This window comes from Sinohyriopsis cumingii, chromosome 2, assembly GCF_028554795.1.
Source record: "Sinohyriopsis cumingii isolate HCF-2022 chromosome 2, ASM2855479v2, whole genome shotgun sequence".
Lineage (NCBI taxonomy): Eukaryota > Metazoa > Mollusca > Bivalvia > Unionida > Unionidae > Sinohyriopsis > Sinohyriopsis cumingii.
Genome location: NC_142962.1, coordinates 45,312,409 through 45,330,206, shown reverse-complemented (window position 1 = coordinate 45,330,206; position 17,798 = coordinate 45,312,409). Strand labels below are relative to the sequence as shown.

The following is a 17,798-nucleotide window of genomic DNA, read 5'->3' as shown; positions in this document are numbered from 1 at the left end:
AAGATTAAGATCACAGACTTTAAAAAGAAATCTGCTTTTTGCATAATCATTTTAGTTAAGGACCACATACTTGACCAAATTTTTTAAAGGGCTTGAAACATGAGATAGTCTGCATTTGTAAAATCAACATTACATTTTGATGTCATTGTTATTGTGTCACTTTTTACCTCCGTTTGTCATAGCATTATGAACTCTGGCAGAGACTGTTCTAAAAATGATGTGTATCATTAAATAATGAAAGAGAAAATAGTCTCATGCAGTTTTAATAACCCTGATGTGGAAAAAAATAAAAAGTCATCCAGAAGTATGAGACCTTGGGAAAAATCTTTTGATCTTTAGTGATATGTGACCTGCTGTAAATTGGTCACTCAGGATTTCTGTTATGGGCAACTTATGCAATTTCAATAATTGTGTTATGCTGAAAAAAATCGCAACATACATTATATTTATGTATTTTATAACACAAATCTTTGATTTTCAGCCTATACAAAATTTATGAATTTTTAAATACTATTATTTTATGGACAGTTAGTCTAAGGTACGTTTTTTTACATACTTTTCAATTTTCTTCACACATTATAAACTTAGAGTAGCACAAGAAAATACACAGCAACCTATACATTTGTTAATGATACTGGATTGCATGGACCTCCAGCAGTGTAAAAATATCAAATTGAAAAAGGTAAATATTCCAACATTTCACAAGCTATCATCCTTTAGGTAAAAAAGGAGTCTTTTAATTTGTGGCAAAAGGTTAAAGGGCATTTTGGTTTAAAGATGGGTTTTAAGTATTAGCTTTTGTTCTAGGGTAAGTTCCTTGAATGACTTGCATATAGGGTAAAAAAAAATATGCCTGTAATGATTACCCAGATAACCACTGACTTAGGTTGAAGTATTAGCGGTAACGATTACAAAACTATGTTACTGGTTAAACACTCTCCCAATCATAATACCAAGTGTATTTAGCTGTTGAATCAATTTATGTTCAAATTGAAAATGTGAATAAAAAGGTTCATTCATTGCATTTTTTTCTTCAAAAATAAGTATTAAACATGAAACAATGTAATACCTTTGCCCCAGTTGTAGCCAAATACTATACATGTACCATATTCTGCTATTCTATGATATACACAGAATAATAATAATAATACCTTCATTCATACCTTTTATGTACATGTACACATACATACATGGACACATACGTTCATAAACACACAGACTTGTGGTTTTTTCTCTTTTTGACAGTTTAGGCATTGTACAGTTTTGCACTAAAGGACCCAGTTAATCATTATCTTTCTATAGATCGAATATGAACATTCCCAAGTCCATGAATATGAAGCCATGAATAGGACCCCTTCCCAAGTCCATGAATATAAAGCCCATGAATAGGACCCCTTCCCAAGTCCATGAATATGAAGCCCATGAATAGGACCCCTTCCCAAGTCCATGAATATGAAGCCCATGAATAGGACCCCTTCCCAAGTCCATGAATATGAAGCCCATGAATAGGACCCCTGTAAATTTCATCTTTTGTAAAACCATAAAAACTGATAGCAATGAAAATTAAAATTATTCATGGTATATTATAGTTTTACAGAGTTATAGGCCTTGCTTAAATGACATCTTATCTGTCACATATTGAAACATTCTTTCTTCAGTTACACAATTTAAACAGGGGCATCCACATTGTATGGGAACGTTTTGGGTTTTTCTTCTGATTATTTATTTAATCAGAGCAACTAGTTTTGTTCATTAAAGTCAGTCTGTCAAAAGATGTACACATTGTGGTCAGGTCATGCATTATATATCTCCCATAGCATACATGTGAGACTTGTTATGCTTTCCTGGTATTTTTTATGATTTTCATATTAATAAAATCTCATTACCGTCATCTTACAGATTTTAAGATGTCCTAAAAAAGAAATTCAGAAAACGGAAAAAAAATTCCTACAGTAGGATGTCATAATTATCTTGCAGAAATAAAACGTCTTTTTTATGCCTGGCACCTATCACAATGTGCTTTAAGATCATGTAATTTTCCATGGAATGTTATAATTGATATATAGTTGCTTTCTTTGTTCAGGATATATCCAGATAAAGAAAAATGGATAAGATAGTGGAATATGTAAAACAGTTGGAGAAATATATGTGCAACCATTTGCCCCATGTATCAGATATTTTATGGATCAACATTTATTAAAAGATTTGTTTAAAATGTTTTTGTTAGGTTGTTCTTCCTGACCTGGCAGTTCTCAGGATAGCTGTATATGAAGAGACTGGCAAGCTTATTGGACAGAGGATATTGCCACTTGATGGTTTGCAAGCAGGTATGTATGCGCGTAAATTCATTAATATTCATGAAGGTATTCAGACAGAATTACCCCCAGGGACAATTCATCCCCAGAAAATTGTTCTTGTTTAACAAGCTATTTGTGTATGCAGCTTATGACTAAAAAAGTGTAAGTATGCTTACTTGAGATGGCAGACTGGAAAGATAGATAGATGTAGATAGAGCTGTGTATTTGATTGATTACCAGTTATGTATGTATGTATGTATGTATGTATACATGTATGTTTATTATTTAAAATTTTGAAATCCCTATTCACAAAATGCAGAAAATGGAAAAATATAAAATCCATTATTTCTTTACATTGAAAAATTTATTTTATAATCATTTTCATTCTGCATTACATTAAAAGTACCAAATTTGTTTTGACAGACTTGTAATTTGTCAAAATGTGAAATAGGACAAATTATCTGGGAATGAATTGTCCTTGAGAATAAACTGTATGCATCAGGTTGGCCCAGATTTCTTCGTGGAGGTTGAATCATTGATGGATCGAGGTGAGAGAGGGAGAGGCAGTTGAGAAAATAAGGGAGTTAAGGTAGTCGACTTGTGTAGCAAAATATAGGTAACACTTTTTTGGCAGCAACCGTGGTTGTTGCAAGTGCAGCTGAGACATAACAAATATAAATTAAGCAAAGTTTAATATACTTTTGTCTCAACTTTGAATGGAAAGATATAGACATCTTCTTCTAACAACATTGTTGGTAGCAACAGTAGCTTCATCAAAATGTAATGATCCTGTCATATATCTTCCCAGCAGCTTTCATTTTCCTACATTTTTTTTCAGACTCTATATTTTTCCCTCCTTTTTCACAAAATTCCCCTGCTATTGGTCCTACTATTCCTACACTTTTTCTTCATATTTTATTTTGAAAATCTATTACACACTGCATGAACAGCTATAACAATGCAAATTCAGGTATAATCTCTGTGTTGTGAAGCAGGGTCTTTCATACATGTGACAGAACCAGGATTTCAAACCAGTACATTTACAAATTTTGATCATTTGATTGCCTTCAAAACCAGTAACTTTTTATAGGCATAAATTTTATGTTCTTCAAGGAGATTGAAAACAAAAAAGTGCACTTTTTGCCATAATATGTGTTCTCATCATAGTATAATAAAAACAGGTTTGAACATAATACAGATTTTGATTCAGTTGGCAATGTTTCAAGAATAACTAATATGAGTCATTATATTGGAAATTAATGTAAAAGGAAGATTTGTTTTTCTTACAGTTCAATTCAGATTTTTGAAAATAATATCCAATAACATTTTTAGTTTCCTTTGCAAGATTGTTCTGGCAAGCACTGATGACATCCACTGTGATTATTAAACTTCACACCTAGCAGGCTTTCAATAGTTATTTAGTCTACACTTGCCTCTAAATTACTTTGTATTTTGTGATGATTGAAGAATGTCCTCTCTGTATAAGTATTAAAATGTTGTAATGACAAGTCAACTATGCTTAGCTTCCAAAGAAATCCTGGTTCAGTTTTCTTGTTGCTGGAGGTGAACAATAGAATAATAATCAATTAAAGATTGCAAAAATCAAAATAGCTGCTCTAGTTTGTTTGCCAAAATCATATGGTCGGTCTCTCCATCTTATCTCATCTCTTCCTAAGGTTGGCTTTTTTTCATCAAGAAAAAATAATGACCACCTTTATTCCTTTATTATTTATAACACCTCCAAATATTTTTTTTGCATTTGGCCTTAAACTCCCCAAATTTCAACAATATGATTATCAATTAACAGCTTGTGTACACGTCAGCAGTTCTTGAACAATTCTAACCCTGTTGCTCTACCACATCAATCATTCACATTGGTCATTATACTAGTGGAATATTTCTGGTTCCCAGTGGAATAGTCTTGGCTGGTTTCTCTTATGTGTTGATAGAACACATAAAAATACTGCGTTTGGGTTTTGTTATAAAAAGTTTTAAAAATATATACATGTTTTAAAGTTTTAAAAATATAAATATATGTTTTAAAGTTTCAAATGAAGTATATTTTAACTATAAAATGGTATATGTGGTTGACAGCCTTTAAACGATGTTTATGTACTACCACCGGTAGAATCACAGGTATGGTCTTTAAGGTTTATAAGACTATTTTGGTCATTTTACCATCTATTTGGACTATATGACTTCAGATAAGCACAGCAGAAATGATATATTGTAAATTTCGACTGATAGGAGTACCTAGATTACATTATTGTAATTAAAGATAGGAATAAACAGAATATTTTAAAGATATTTTGAAACAACTGTAGTAAATATACATGAGAGCATTTTTGACAAGTTGAACAGATTAATCAAAAAGAACAATTCCATCTGATTGAGTTACAATAGTAACAAAACTGGTTAGGGACTGGGGCTGACTAGACCATCCCAGCAGATGGAAGGAAATATCTCAACATACTGTAAGTCTACGTCTTCCAATGTTTTTTGATTATATTATTTTGAATTTAGTACCATCTTGCTGAATTCAGCAAAATGAACTGGATGGGAACATACAAATTCTGTGATGGGTAATATTACTTAACATAAAGTTGGGACAATAGTGGATGGGATAAAGATGTGGATAAAAATAGTAACTGATAACTGGGTATGCTTTAGACCATTCATGGCAGTATCTTATAGTAAAATCATTTGCATCTGTTTAAACTAAATGCAAGAAAAATGCTTGTTTAGTTATTGCCACTCATTTAGATAATTGTCTATGCAATTCTGCTGTGGAGGAAAGATGACTGTGACAGTTTGTCCATCTCTCGTTTGCCATTTAAATGATACACAATACATATGTTCTTGTACATATAAAATAATCTTTGGCATAACGGGGGCAAGTCTGTCACAGCACACTGCACCAGCCCAACTCTGAATTGTTTGTTCTATAGAAATGCCTCAGGAAGAGAGACTTGTGGGAGTTTGTAGGGTTCTGAAGTGTGTCTGACACCTGTATGTGAAGCCGCAAGAGGCTGATACAAGATATATAGGGACATTGATAACCAAAACTCGACAAGTCGGATCCTGAGGATGCCATGATAACAAACATGAGCCGATACTCCATACATGCACTGTAGGAAGCGGGTATGAAGTATATATGGGCACAGTAGATGAGTACATTTAAGTACTGCCACAAATTGGGGTTCAAAAGCAAAGTTGTGAATGCACGAAACTTGGCAATGGCCCTTTGTTCCATAGGAATACCTCAGGAAGAAACACTCTGGGGAGTTTGTAGGGTTGTGAATAGTGTCCGACACCTGTATGTGGAGTCGCAAGGGGCTGATACAAGGTATATGGGGACAGTGATAACTGAAACTCAATAAGTCTGATCCCAAGGATTGCCATGATAACAAACATCAGCCGATACTCCATACATGCACCATGGGAAGCGTGTATGAAGTATATATGGCCTAGTTGTTGAGTATATTCAAGTACTGACAAACTTGGGGTTCAAGCAAAGTGTGAATGTACAAACTTGGGCAATGGCGCCCAAGAACACAACTGGAACAGTATGCTATGCAGGTAATGCCCCAGATCAATGACTTGGTGGATGGAGGGGAGAAGGGTGGTTCTTTCCACAAATAATTTTAAGTTAAATGCAGCGTTGACACTGAAAAGCACACATCTCTACAGGCATCCCCGTTGCTGAATTAATGCCTCTAACTGACACAATGTTTGATCACGTGATCCAGCTCAGTCATCTGATTGGTTCTACATGACAACATATCTAAATTTAGTTATTAGCTTATTAACATATACTGGCTGCAATGGCATCATGTCTGGCAGATCAACCATTGCAGACAAAGAGGGGCCCAAAAAGGGGACAGAGAAGGATGCACTGTGTGTTACTCAAACTATATTTAATCAATTAAATTTACAATTTAATAATATAGACAAAATATTTTGTAATTAATATTGATGACAAGCTCTTGTCATGTAAATGGATCATGTAGTGTGATGATTTTTGTGAACAACCAAATGAATGTAAATATAATTCATTTTCCCAAGAATACCTTTTTGTACTTGATAAAGGATTATTAATTGATAAAAGGAGACCAGTGATTGATCCTAACTGGATGTGATTAGCCAGCTGTAACTTTCACTTTGGTGTATTGGGGACTCAGGTGGTTAAGTGGTCAAAAGCACTCATTTTCATCAATCACTTCCATCTCACCTCAGTCTGTGTGGTTTGAGTCACAGGCTTGGCCTATGTTGGCATGTCAGTAAGCTTCCCAGTAGGTTCCTGTGGGTAGATGGTTCTTCCTCCACCAGTTACAATGGCAGCCATGTATAGCCTATCCTGTGCTGAAAAATGGCATTACGCCCACAACAACAACACTGGTGTATTACATTCAAAACGTTAGTACTTTCCTATTGTAGTTTTTTTTTTTGTTCATCTACAAATCACAAAGGTAAGACTTAATAATATCCTTCAAATGTAAGTTATTGCATTCTGCAAAACACTTTAAACACAAAACACTTTAAGAAGCTGGGATATATTGTGTTGTCTTTGTCCATCCATCCATCCATCCATCCATGCATCCATCCATTCCATTCCATCCATCCATCCATCCATCAATCGATTAATTTATTTATTTATTTATTTGTCTTCCTTGTCCTGGCTTTTACCCCAGTATTACTTTACCCATTTATATCAAACTTGTGCTGTGGGCTCTAATTTCAAAACCTTTTCAGCTGTTGCCACAAAACTTGCATCTTGTGATAGAGGTGTGTAACACTCATAACTTTGTTGTTGCAATGTAATTTCCAGGCTTTATGACACATTGCTTACAAACATGTCCAGACTCCAATTTTTAAAACTTAATTTTGACAAATTGCCACCCCATTTTGCAATGCAAGTCCAGATTAGGATGAAAGAGTCTCACATATTGAATACCTTTTAACCTATTTCTGCCAGATTTGCACCGACAGTATCTTGTCAAAGAGGTTTGCTGTACACCAAAATTGGGTAACTAGCACATCCTTTCCAGATTTTATTTCAAATTATCAATTTTTTTTAATTGAAGATCTTCAACTTTCTCATTCATGAGGTCAAAAGGCACACTTGCATTTTAGTTATTTCATCTTTAAAGGATCATAACAGTTATGGTCACTATAGGGGATGATCTATCAGTCTTAAACTTGTTTTCTCAATTAGAAAAATAAGCTGATTATATATTTCCTTTTCAGGCTATAGGCACATACCATTAAGAACAGAAGGAAACTTTCCTCTGTCTTTACCAACAGTGTTTTGTAGAATCATATTGAAGACATATGTTCCTGAGGATCTGCAAGGTATGTGCATATGAGGAACTTGTCAGCAGAAACTAAGAGCGGTGATTCATTAACTAATGCACCTTTATCACAGACTTGAGGCCATCTGGGGTTTACTGTATGAACTTGCATATAAATTTGGTCCAACTGCAAAAAGCATAAACCATATATGCCAAGTTTTCTGGGACAAAATCAGGAAGATCAGTATTCACAATCAGGGAGATTGGGTCCAAATAAGAGAGATCAACGTAATGACCATTTTTGTAATAAATTTAAGCATGATAGTGCACATTATACCAAAACTTGATAAATTAAGTACCCTGAATTAGAGTAACATTCTGACATTAGGTCATGTTAGAATGGATGCCTGTGTGCTACAAAGTAAGACTCCTTTTACTGCTAGTAATATGAAAGGTCAAATGACTGAGTCCAAGACTGTTGGAAAAATTTAGAACAGACTTAAAGAGACAGCTATAACATCAAAGTCTTTCTATTTTGACAAAGATGCTGATCAATTACTAAAAATGAAAAATCTTAATAAATTTAACAGCATCTTAGCAGCATACCTTTGAAGTTCATACAGAAGTTGCTGATCCTGTTTCAAATCTCACTTTTATTACCAAAAACAGAAGAACCGTTATCAGTTGCTCAGAAATTAGTTTCCATTTTTAATAAAATTTACTTTAGCATTTAGTATTTCAGCCGCGAACATAGTATCTGTGTGTGTCTGTTATTGTAGTAATAATTCTGCATCATCTGTGTGAAATCTAAAGCTTGGTAAAATGTTAAAAAGCAAATGTTTGAGATTTATCTGTACAATTGTTCACCTTATTTTACTGTTGGAACTTGCTTGATATTTCCTTTCTTTTATTGATAGATTTTGTTGATGCTATATCCAACCCCAAGCTTCCGCAGGCAGAGAAACGAGCAAAACAGATGATGAAGATTGGGATTGATGAGAATGACATAATAGATGTCCCAATTGTCCACAAGCACAGGGAAAATGGTCCTGTGACTCCAGAGTCATCTAAGAAGGAGAAGGATGAGAAAAAAGGTTAGTGCACTGTTGTGGGAATCCAGTATGTCAAGTGGCAAATATATGCCTCCAGAATCTGTTCTATATGCTGGACATGTTTGACAGAACTGAGTTTTTACTGACTATAAGACGTGCTCAGATTTGGTGAATATTTGTTTTAAATGAATCTCATTCATGGCTATTTAACTAAACTTATGCATGAAAGGTTGAATACAGCTCACGATTTTTTATTCCACATGTTTCACGGTGGGGGACTTTATCACACATACTCATTGATATTCCCCCACATTGGAGGGATAAATATCCACAAATTACCACCATGCTGTGGCAGGCATGCTGTTGGCAACTCCACTGCACTGTGGAGAGACTGGTCAGAATTGTTGATTTGGAAGTGGAAACAACCATTAGAAGGAATTGCTTAACTAGTGGTATTAATTGATAATAGAAACAAGTAAAATCAGTCATCAGGTAAGTGAACAATACAGATTTACAATCATGAAGACATGTCTGTCTATCTCTCTCTCTATCAGTTGGGCATACGGATTATTTGATCATTAGGTACAAGAAGAAAATTTTGATGGAATATGTCTTTGTCCTGGTTATTCATCTTCCAACTTGTAAGTTCTAACGCACATATATGTAATTAAATTTAAACAATGTATATTACAAACAACGTACATTACTGGTGCATGCTGCTTTAGCGCAAATACATCTAATCTGTGTTAATTTTTAACACTAATGATCGTGTAATTGTTTAAAATACTCAGTGTGGGATCCTATATTTGTTCATACATGATCTATTCCCCCAAAATGAAATATTTTTATACATTATTTTTTGTGCTCTTGGAGAATTATTATAAATACAAAATATATGATAAAGCTATTTGGATGACATAATGCATATACAAGTCAATTTGGAGTATAAGATGAAGCATCATCTTATAGGCCGGCAAATGCACTACTTACTAAAGGGTGAACCTCAACCAGAGTGCGTACCCTAATGATGTAAATGAGGTAGTGTTGTGCTGATTGCCTATAGGCCACACATTCCTGATGCTTTCATACTTACTAAAGGGTGCATACCTTGGTTATGTACCTCCTGAAAAAATCTGTGCACTTTTTTACGGAATGTATTTTAAATAGAAATTTGGACCTGATGTTTAAAGGATTTTGCATGTGTTTTACAATTTATTTTATATACCTTGTACTGAATGCTAATGCAGTAGTCCCCCTCTTGAACGGCCCCCTGACCATCAGCCACCCGCTCTTTACGGCCAGAATCCATTGGCACCAACGAGTTTGTGTTCAAAAGTATCCCTCATGAAAGACCACCTGGCTAATGCGACCAGCGGCCAGCATATTAGTGCAATAATATAAAATTTACCCCTCACAAGCGGCCGCATTTTATTTTAATATGTATCCAGAACCAGTATTTTATTCATAAAGTGTGTTAAGTAATCTGATTTCTGTTTCCCGATGTCAGGTTTTCGGTACTGAAAGAAGTGTTGACTAAACTACATGTACCACTAAGGTTAATATTATATCATTTATGTCTCATGAGAAGCCACATTTATTCCATAAAGCCGAGAAAGACTCAAATTTTAATCCATACAAAAGTGTAAGCACATGTAATCCAATTAGCCTTACTGATGTGTTATCATAAGATGTCCGGTTTCGTCACTCTGATAATTATTAAGATTACAATTATTGAACAGTAGTAACAGCTGAGAAGTGGCAGCATCAATGTACAATACACAAGTCAGCAGGAAAATGGTTTGATAGCCTTTATGGCTTTCCTTAGTAAGATGTTGAGCTTGTTCACTTTGATAATCAGTGGCTATTACTACTGACAATATGGTCAAAATTACAAATCCTAATGGCTGCGAGGTCAGATCTGCGTGATGTTAATGGTACATATCAAAGCCATTTTGGCTTCACTCACTTAGTGTAAAGAAATGTATAAAAACAAAAGGGTACCAGGCTGCGAATAATGAATCACGTGACAAGATCACTTCTTTAAAAACACACAGCAATTTGTTTAGATGCATAAAAAATTGTTTTATCAGTATTGTAGTTGGCAACATGAATAACTTACTGCAAAAAGATCAACATGTCATCGAGGAAAAGAAAAATTCTCAGTTTAGAAGAGAAAGAGAAAGTGAAAGTAATTCAACTGACCGAGAGGTTGGGGGGGGTCGAGGATCCTAGCTGAAAATTAATGTCCGAAAGACTCAGATAAACAATATCATGAAAGATATTAATTCTGCAGAAGTGGGAAGGTGAAATGGATGGAGAAAGGAAGTTTGAGTCATGAGATGTTTGTATCCTGATTTGAATGACAAGAAAAAGCAACGATTTTGTCAGTTGAATTGGGATATGACGACTTCACCGCAAGTAACGGATGGTTGCACATATTTCAAGTGTGACACAATATTAAGTGTTCTGTCCTTAGTGGAGAATCAGCTGATATTAATAATAAGTTGTCAAAGATTGGAACAAAAGACTAAACGATATTTTTAACTGTGACGAGACTGGTTTGTTTTTTTAGGCTGTTACCAGCAAAGTGACAGATGATGTGATCTGTAACATAATTATAAAGACATTTTTAAAACTTTATCAATGGTTATTCATAACATTCTTTTGAAAATGATGAAACAGTTTGTTTTACATTTATTTCACAACATACATGTGATTTTTTAATGAAAATATTAAATGTTTTAGAATTAAATGTACTTGTGACTTTCTTCATATGTATTTACTATTTGCATTTGTCATCCCCCTCTAGAAAGGCCACCCTCATTATAAGGCCACTTCCCTGCTGCAATAGGGGTGGATTTATAAGAGGGGGACTACTGTATCTACTTTATATTCTGTCTTTTTGTACTTGATATTTAAATTTGTTGGAAGGATTCCTACATTTTTTTCATTTCTTCATTTTTCCATTTTTTGAATTTTTCTTTTAGTTAGCACCATACAACAATTATTGGGCAGAGATGCAGTTAAATCGCTACTGCTTTATACATAAATCAATCTGGCTAAACTTGTTTCAGCTCTGGAAGCCATACTTCTGATTAAATTTTGACCAGACTTGGCATATAGATTTTTGTCATCCAGACCTCAGATGAGTTGGATTATTAGCAAAATCAACAAAATATTAATGGTGTGGTCTTGTGTCAGATTAGCTGAGCTTGTTTTCACAATGGATGCCATATTTCTGGGCCAGTTCTGAACAAATGTGGAATTGAGGCTTCTATCATTATGATCCCAGACAGGGTTCATGATAAGTGAAATCTCTACCTATTAATGTAGTGATCTGGCTGAGCTTGTCAACACTTTACAAACTCTATGATCAGAGTTTCATATAAGTTGTTAAATAGTCTTATATCATTAAAAATATTGAATGATTTTGATTATGAGCAACATAGACCCATATTTATGAGAAAGTCTTATATTTTATTGGTTAAGCTTGTTAGAAGTCAAGACTGAAATTAGACTTTTGTTCAAACTTGGTAAATAAATTTAAATTATGGTCTTTGACAGGTTCTGTAGTTAAATGGATATAATGAGGTATTCTTGCATCTGTCTGACTTTTTTATACTTCTCTGGAGGCTATATTTCTCAAGTGATGTTGATACAACTTAGTAAACAGGTTTATATCATCATTATCTTGAATGAATTGGGCAAGTTAATTAACCCTTTATCTATGGAAATAATTTTTTTCAGACTTGCAGAATAGGTAAATTTGACATTGACAAGGTTTTGTTTTTAGAATAATACAGAAGCCTACTTAGTGAAACGGTCAGCTATCAAATTATGTAAGCCAGCTGAGCAATGTAAGGCCCTTGTATTTTATTAGCTCATCAGTTTTCTTTTTTAGTTTCCATGGCTTAAGGCCAGTTTACGGGATGGTCCTTCATACATTGTCATGTTTTAGTTTCCAAGGCTTAAGGGCAGCTTATGGGATGATCCTTTATATATTATCATTTTTTAGTTTCCATGGCTTAAGGCTAGCTTATGGGATGGTCCTTCATACATTGTCATGTTTTAGTTTCCAAGGCTTAAGGCCAGCTTATGGGATGATCCTTCATATGTTATCATTTTTTAGTTTCCATGGCTTAAGGCCAGTTTATGGGATGGTCCTTCATATATTGTCATTTTTTAGTTTCCAAGGCTTAAGGCCAGCTTATGGGATGGTCCTTCAAACATTTTCATTTTTTAGTTTCCATGGCTTAAGGCCAGCTTATGGGATGGTCCTTCATTCATTGTCATTTAAAGTATGACCACCATTCATAAAAATTGAAAAACCTTTAAATGGTTTCTCTTCAAAAACCACTCAGCAGAATTAGACTCAAACTGAACTAAAATTATCCTAGCTTGAAGGCCATTCAGACTATACAAATATTACTATCTACCATCAGATATGACTACTATTGCTTAAAAAAACAACACTTTAACCAACAGCTTCTTAAAAACTGCTCAGAAAGATATGTCATTGAGCAAATTTGATGACATTAAATTGCACAGAAAGATATGTGCAAATTTGATGGCATTAAGAACATTCAGTTTGATTTGTTGTTGTTGTAGTGTTTCACGACATTTTTCAGCACAAGATATGCTATACATGGCGGCCAGTATAAATAGTGAAGGAAGAACCCAGGAAAACCCCAGAAAGAACCACTGACCTACAAGAAGCTACTGACAAGCTTTCTCGCATACCCACCTTGGCCAAATAAGAGAATCAAACCCATGCCAACAGATGTGAAATGGCCGAGATCCATAACAGTGAGCGCTTTAGACTACTTGGCCTTTCGGGCGCCCCCTTTCAGTTTGAAATAAATGCCAATCTAACATCAAATATGGTCACTTTTACTAAATATAGAAAAAATCATTGATACAACTCTTTCTCAAAAAAACACTGAACAGTTGTTGTTGTTGTAGGGTTTAATGACATTTTTCAGCACACGATAGGCTATACATGGCAGCCAGTATTAATGGTGGAGGAAGAACCCAAGAAATCTCCAGAAAGAACCACCGACCCTCGAGAAGCTCCTGGCAAGCTTTCTCACATACCCACATTGGCCGAATCCGAGACTCGAACCCACGCAGACAGAGGTGAGATGGCAGTGATCCGTAACGGAGAGCACTTTAGACCACTCGGCCACTCAGGGCCTCAACACTGAACAGAATTTTACGAAAGTTGACAAAAAGCATCATCACATGAGGGGCTTTCAAATTTATACGAGTGATGCTGACATCAATCCCTGTAATAGACTCTTTATTTTCGTAAAAATGGCGGCTTGCTTTTTGTCCAAAATAAACAAAACTGATTGAATTCCAGGAAAGATAATGTGTTAAAGTTTATCCATTACAGATTTAATCTGATGTGTTTGGTTTAGAAATTTAATTGTAAACATTTTTTTTCTTCAGAAGAACTGAACTTTGAACCAATAACTCGTGAGGCACTAAAAATAGACAAAAACTTTGGTAAACTCTTGAAGAAACAGCAGAAGGAGCTTGATGCATTGAAGAAAAAGCATCAAAAAGAACGATCTATTATGCAGAGGCAGCACTGCACTGTTGTGGACAAATTGGTGGCCACACATGATAAGGAGAAGCAGGCAGCAGAGAAATCAGCAGAGAAAATGGTTAAAAAGAAGGGGTGAATATTTATTCTATTAAATTTGTCCTTTTTCCACTATTTATCATACACTGTATTCGTAATTGTAGGGTCCATACAGTTTGGGCAAAATACAGTACTTCCCCACTTAAACACACCCCAACCAGTACACACCAGTTTTTAACGGTCCCTTTGCACCAACAATTTATGTGTTCAAAAGTACCCCTCTGTTCAGTATGGCCAGCATGCAAGATATATATGTGCACAAGCAGAGACATTGGGATATTCAGATGGAAATTTCATAAATTTTAATTTATTTCTAAATTCATAATAACTTTTGTTCTAACATGCAGATAAAGTACCTGACTTTAATACATACAAAAGAGACAAGTTGTTAATTCATTTATCCTTACAGCTTTGTGTTCCTTAGTTATCAGGTTTTGCTATTTTTACTGTTGATAATTATTGCAATGAGCAAAGCTCAAAACTGAAAAACACAGTATTGTTCAAATCAAGTCAGAATGACATGTGGTCACCATAAAGTAAAAATGCTACAATAGCCTTCTTGGCTTTTCTCGTATTAATTACAGAATGTACTTGAAATGGTATAGGACTATAAAAACAGTGATGCAGCTAGATTTTGTCCCCAGTCTGGAGATTAAAGATCTGGTATCTTCTCAGAACTTCTTGTATGTGGGGATATAATTCCTGACAAACCAAGGGATGGTTCATATTCTTTCTGACAGGACCATGTAGATACTCCCTCACAATAAGGATGTTAAAAAGAACTTCATTGTCTGTTTGCCTCTACCTCTGTCTCAAGGGGACCCTGAATGAGGCAGCAGATCAAATTTCCATAGAATGGCTCTGTCTGAGGCTTCTCCAATTTCTGCAATTAGAAAACAGGAGTTGCCAAGGAGCCCTATACATAACTATCTTCCTAAAGCAGGGATCTGTTTGTAATAGGGTGTAATATGACCACTGTTAGGAGGCCATCTGAAACTCTTTCTTTATTGGCATAATACATGTCTCACAAAATGTCTGTATAATGTTCTGTTTGTTCTAAAGACATGGTTTCATTTTTTTACAGAGATACAAGTGATACACAGTCACAGAAAGTTCATTCACTGATTGATGACCACAAAGCAAAGGTAAGTCATTCATAACTTGACCGCACAAGAAACAAATTAACATTTGCTGAACCTGTATTGGTCTTAATTCTGGTAGGTAATTATCATTATTTATTAAATTTTTATTTTAAACTATTAGGGTGAGGATTATCATATATCCGTTGATGTTTAAAGATGTTAATATAGCTACTTTGTCTCAGAAGAGAGAGCTTAAGTTTTTTTGTAAATATAAATATACATTTGTCATTCCTTCCAAGAATAGTTGAAAAATATAGATAACTATTGCAACAATATAAGAGTCGATGTTAAGTATTTGCATTTAGCTCAGTTTCTCTGAGACCATTATATGTACAGTCATGAAATTTCATGGGTATATTTGTATTGGAGAGTGCTACTCATAAAAGACAATTAGGTCACAGTGACCTACTTGTTATATTCCCGCTGTTACATTAAGTTTTTGCATTTAACTCGGTTTATTTTGAAGCTTTCTTGTGTACATCCTAGTGAAAATAACATGTATAGCTTATAAGTCACTCTTATAAAGAGTATGTTAGTGACGTGTGTTAATTAAGTCTATTAAATTAGTTTTTGTAGTCATTTGATAAATGTTTGTAATTTCAAATCCCATGCTTACTACATGGAGTTGAGAAGTAAGCTGCCACTGCTAATCCGTCAAAGATATCTTTAACACTATTGATAATTGTGTGGTAGGCAAATCCAAATGATTAGGATTAAATATATAAATTAGGTATTTTGTTTATAAATAAAGTACACCTAATTTGTTTGTGAAATAATAGCTAACTGCATATGAAATTCCAACCATTTACCAATTTCACTTATTTCACTTTATGTGTTGTAAGTGAATGACTCACATTTTACTTATAAATGAAGTGTACTTCACTTACAAGTGAAATATAAGTTGTTCACTTGCTACACTTACGTTAAGTGAGCTGTAAGTCATTTACTTATTACACCAATATGTGATATAATTGAATGAATTTGCCTTTTAAACCCACCCCCACCCACCTGGCTTGAAAGGAAATCTTTACCTCAGATACAAGTCATTAGTTTCATGGAACGTATACTTGTAAAAATGGCTTTCAGTAAGTCTTGGTTTTTTATAATGTATCATGCACTTCTATGTCAATGGCAATTAGTGAAATGATTTCAGCACATTAGCCTGCTGCTTTCAGTTACCATATGTGATGCAGCTTGCTCAATTCAAACTTTTAGTGGAAAAAAAACCAAAAAGCAACAACTTTGAACATTATTTATGATAGAAAAAAAAAATCTTTCAAACATGCATCTCGGGCCAAATCTTTCACCATTGGGTACATCTACACCTGAACCTGAAAGCAGATTTCAACTCACTAGCAGCATTGTAGTTTTCTTTCAGGATCAGATGGCTCTTCTAATTAATTGGTAAATGAACACAGTCTTAAAAATTGTTAGTTAGGTTATGAATCCTAGAATATTTGTGTATAGTTTATGATGTTGTCAGAGTTTTGTACTTTTTTTCTATTTGTATACACATGCAAAAAGGCAGGGCATTTATTGTTATAACATAGGTCTGTTCTCTGTCCATTACCTTTTTCATTTCCACACAAGAACTTTATTTTTACACCATCTACCTTTGCAAAACTTCAAAGGTCAGTGTCACCATGACATAAAGAAGAATGGTTTTAACAGAATGACTTCTGTTCTTGTGTAAGTTCCTTGACCAGACATTGTCAGAACCAAGGCTATGTTAAGTTGAATAAGAAATTAATAGTTTATGCACAGTTGGTCAATAATCTCACATATAATACTGATGAGTACTTGGAGTACTGTTAAACAAGGGGTGTACTGTGTACATATAATACTGATGAGTACTTGGAGTACTGTTAAACAAAGGCTGTACATATTACACTGATTAGTACATAGAGTACTGTTAAACAAGGGGTATACATATAATACTAATTAATATGTAGAGTACTGTTAAACAAGGCGTGTACCTATAATATAGATGAGTATTTGCACATACTGTTAAACAGGGGATGTACATATAATATGGATGAGTACTTGGAGTACTGTTAAACAAGGAGTGTACATATATGGTTCACATTATCAATATTGTATGTGTTTTGTCTTTAAACTCTTAAAGGGGTAAATTATTTCAAAGTTATTTTTTTAGACTAATTGCAAATTTTCTTAAATCCAGGAGACTGGTTTTAAATTTGGTGTCACTGAAAATTTACTGTAAATTATAAGTTTATTATCATCAGTGTTTCCTGAATTAGTAGAAGCATTGTGAATAAACAAAGTCATTATTAAGTAAATATTTTTACTGGTTTACTGGTCTTTAATTAGCACACATATATGATAATTCTGTCTTTAAAATACCTGGC

The 17,798-nt window shown here is 34.3% G+C and overlaps 1 protein-coding gene across 1 annotated transcript in view; it reads left to right on the top strand.

Moving 5' to 3' along the window:
• Positions 1-17,798, top strand: part of LOC149804757 (1-phosphatidylinositol 4,5-bisphosphate phosphodiesterase beta-4-like) — a 342,757-nt gene that overhangs the window by 278,897 nt on the left and 46,062 nt on the right. The window contains exons 26-30 of the mRNA XM_089944026.1: positions 2,228-2,327; positions 7,545-7,649; positions 8,506-8,682; positions 14,092-14,323; positions 15,372-15,432. Of these exons, the coding sequence (XP_089800152.1) occupies positions 2,228-2,327; positions 7,545-7,649; positions 8,506-8,682; positions 14,092-14,323; positions 15,372-15,432 (675 nt within the window). The remainder of the gene's footprint in view (positions 1-2,227; positions 2,328-7,544; positions 7,650-8,505; positions 8,683-14,091; positions 14,324-15,371; positions 15,433-17,798) is intronic.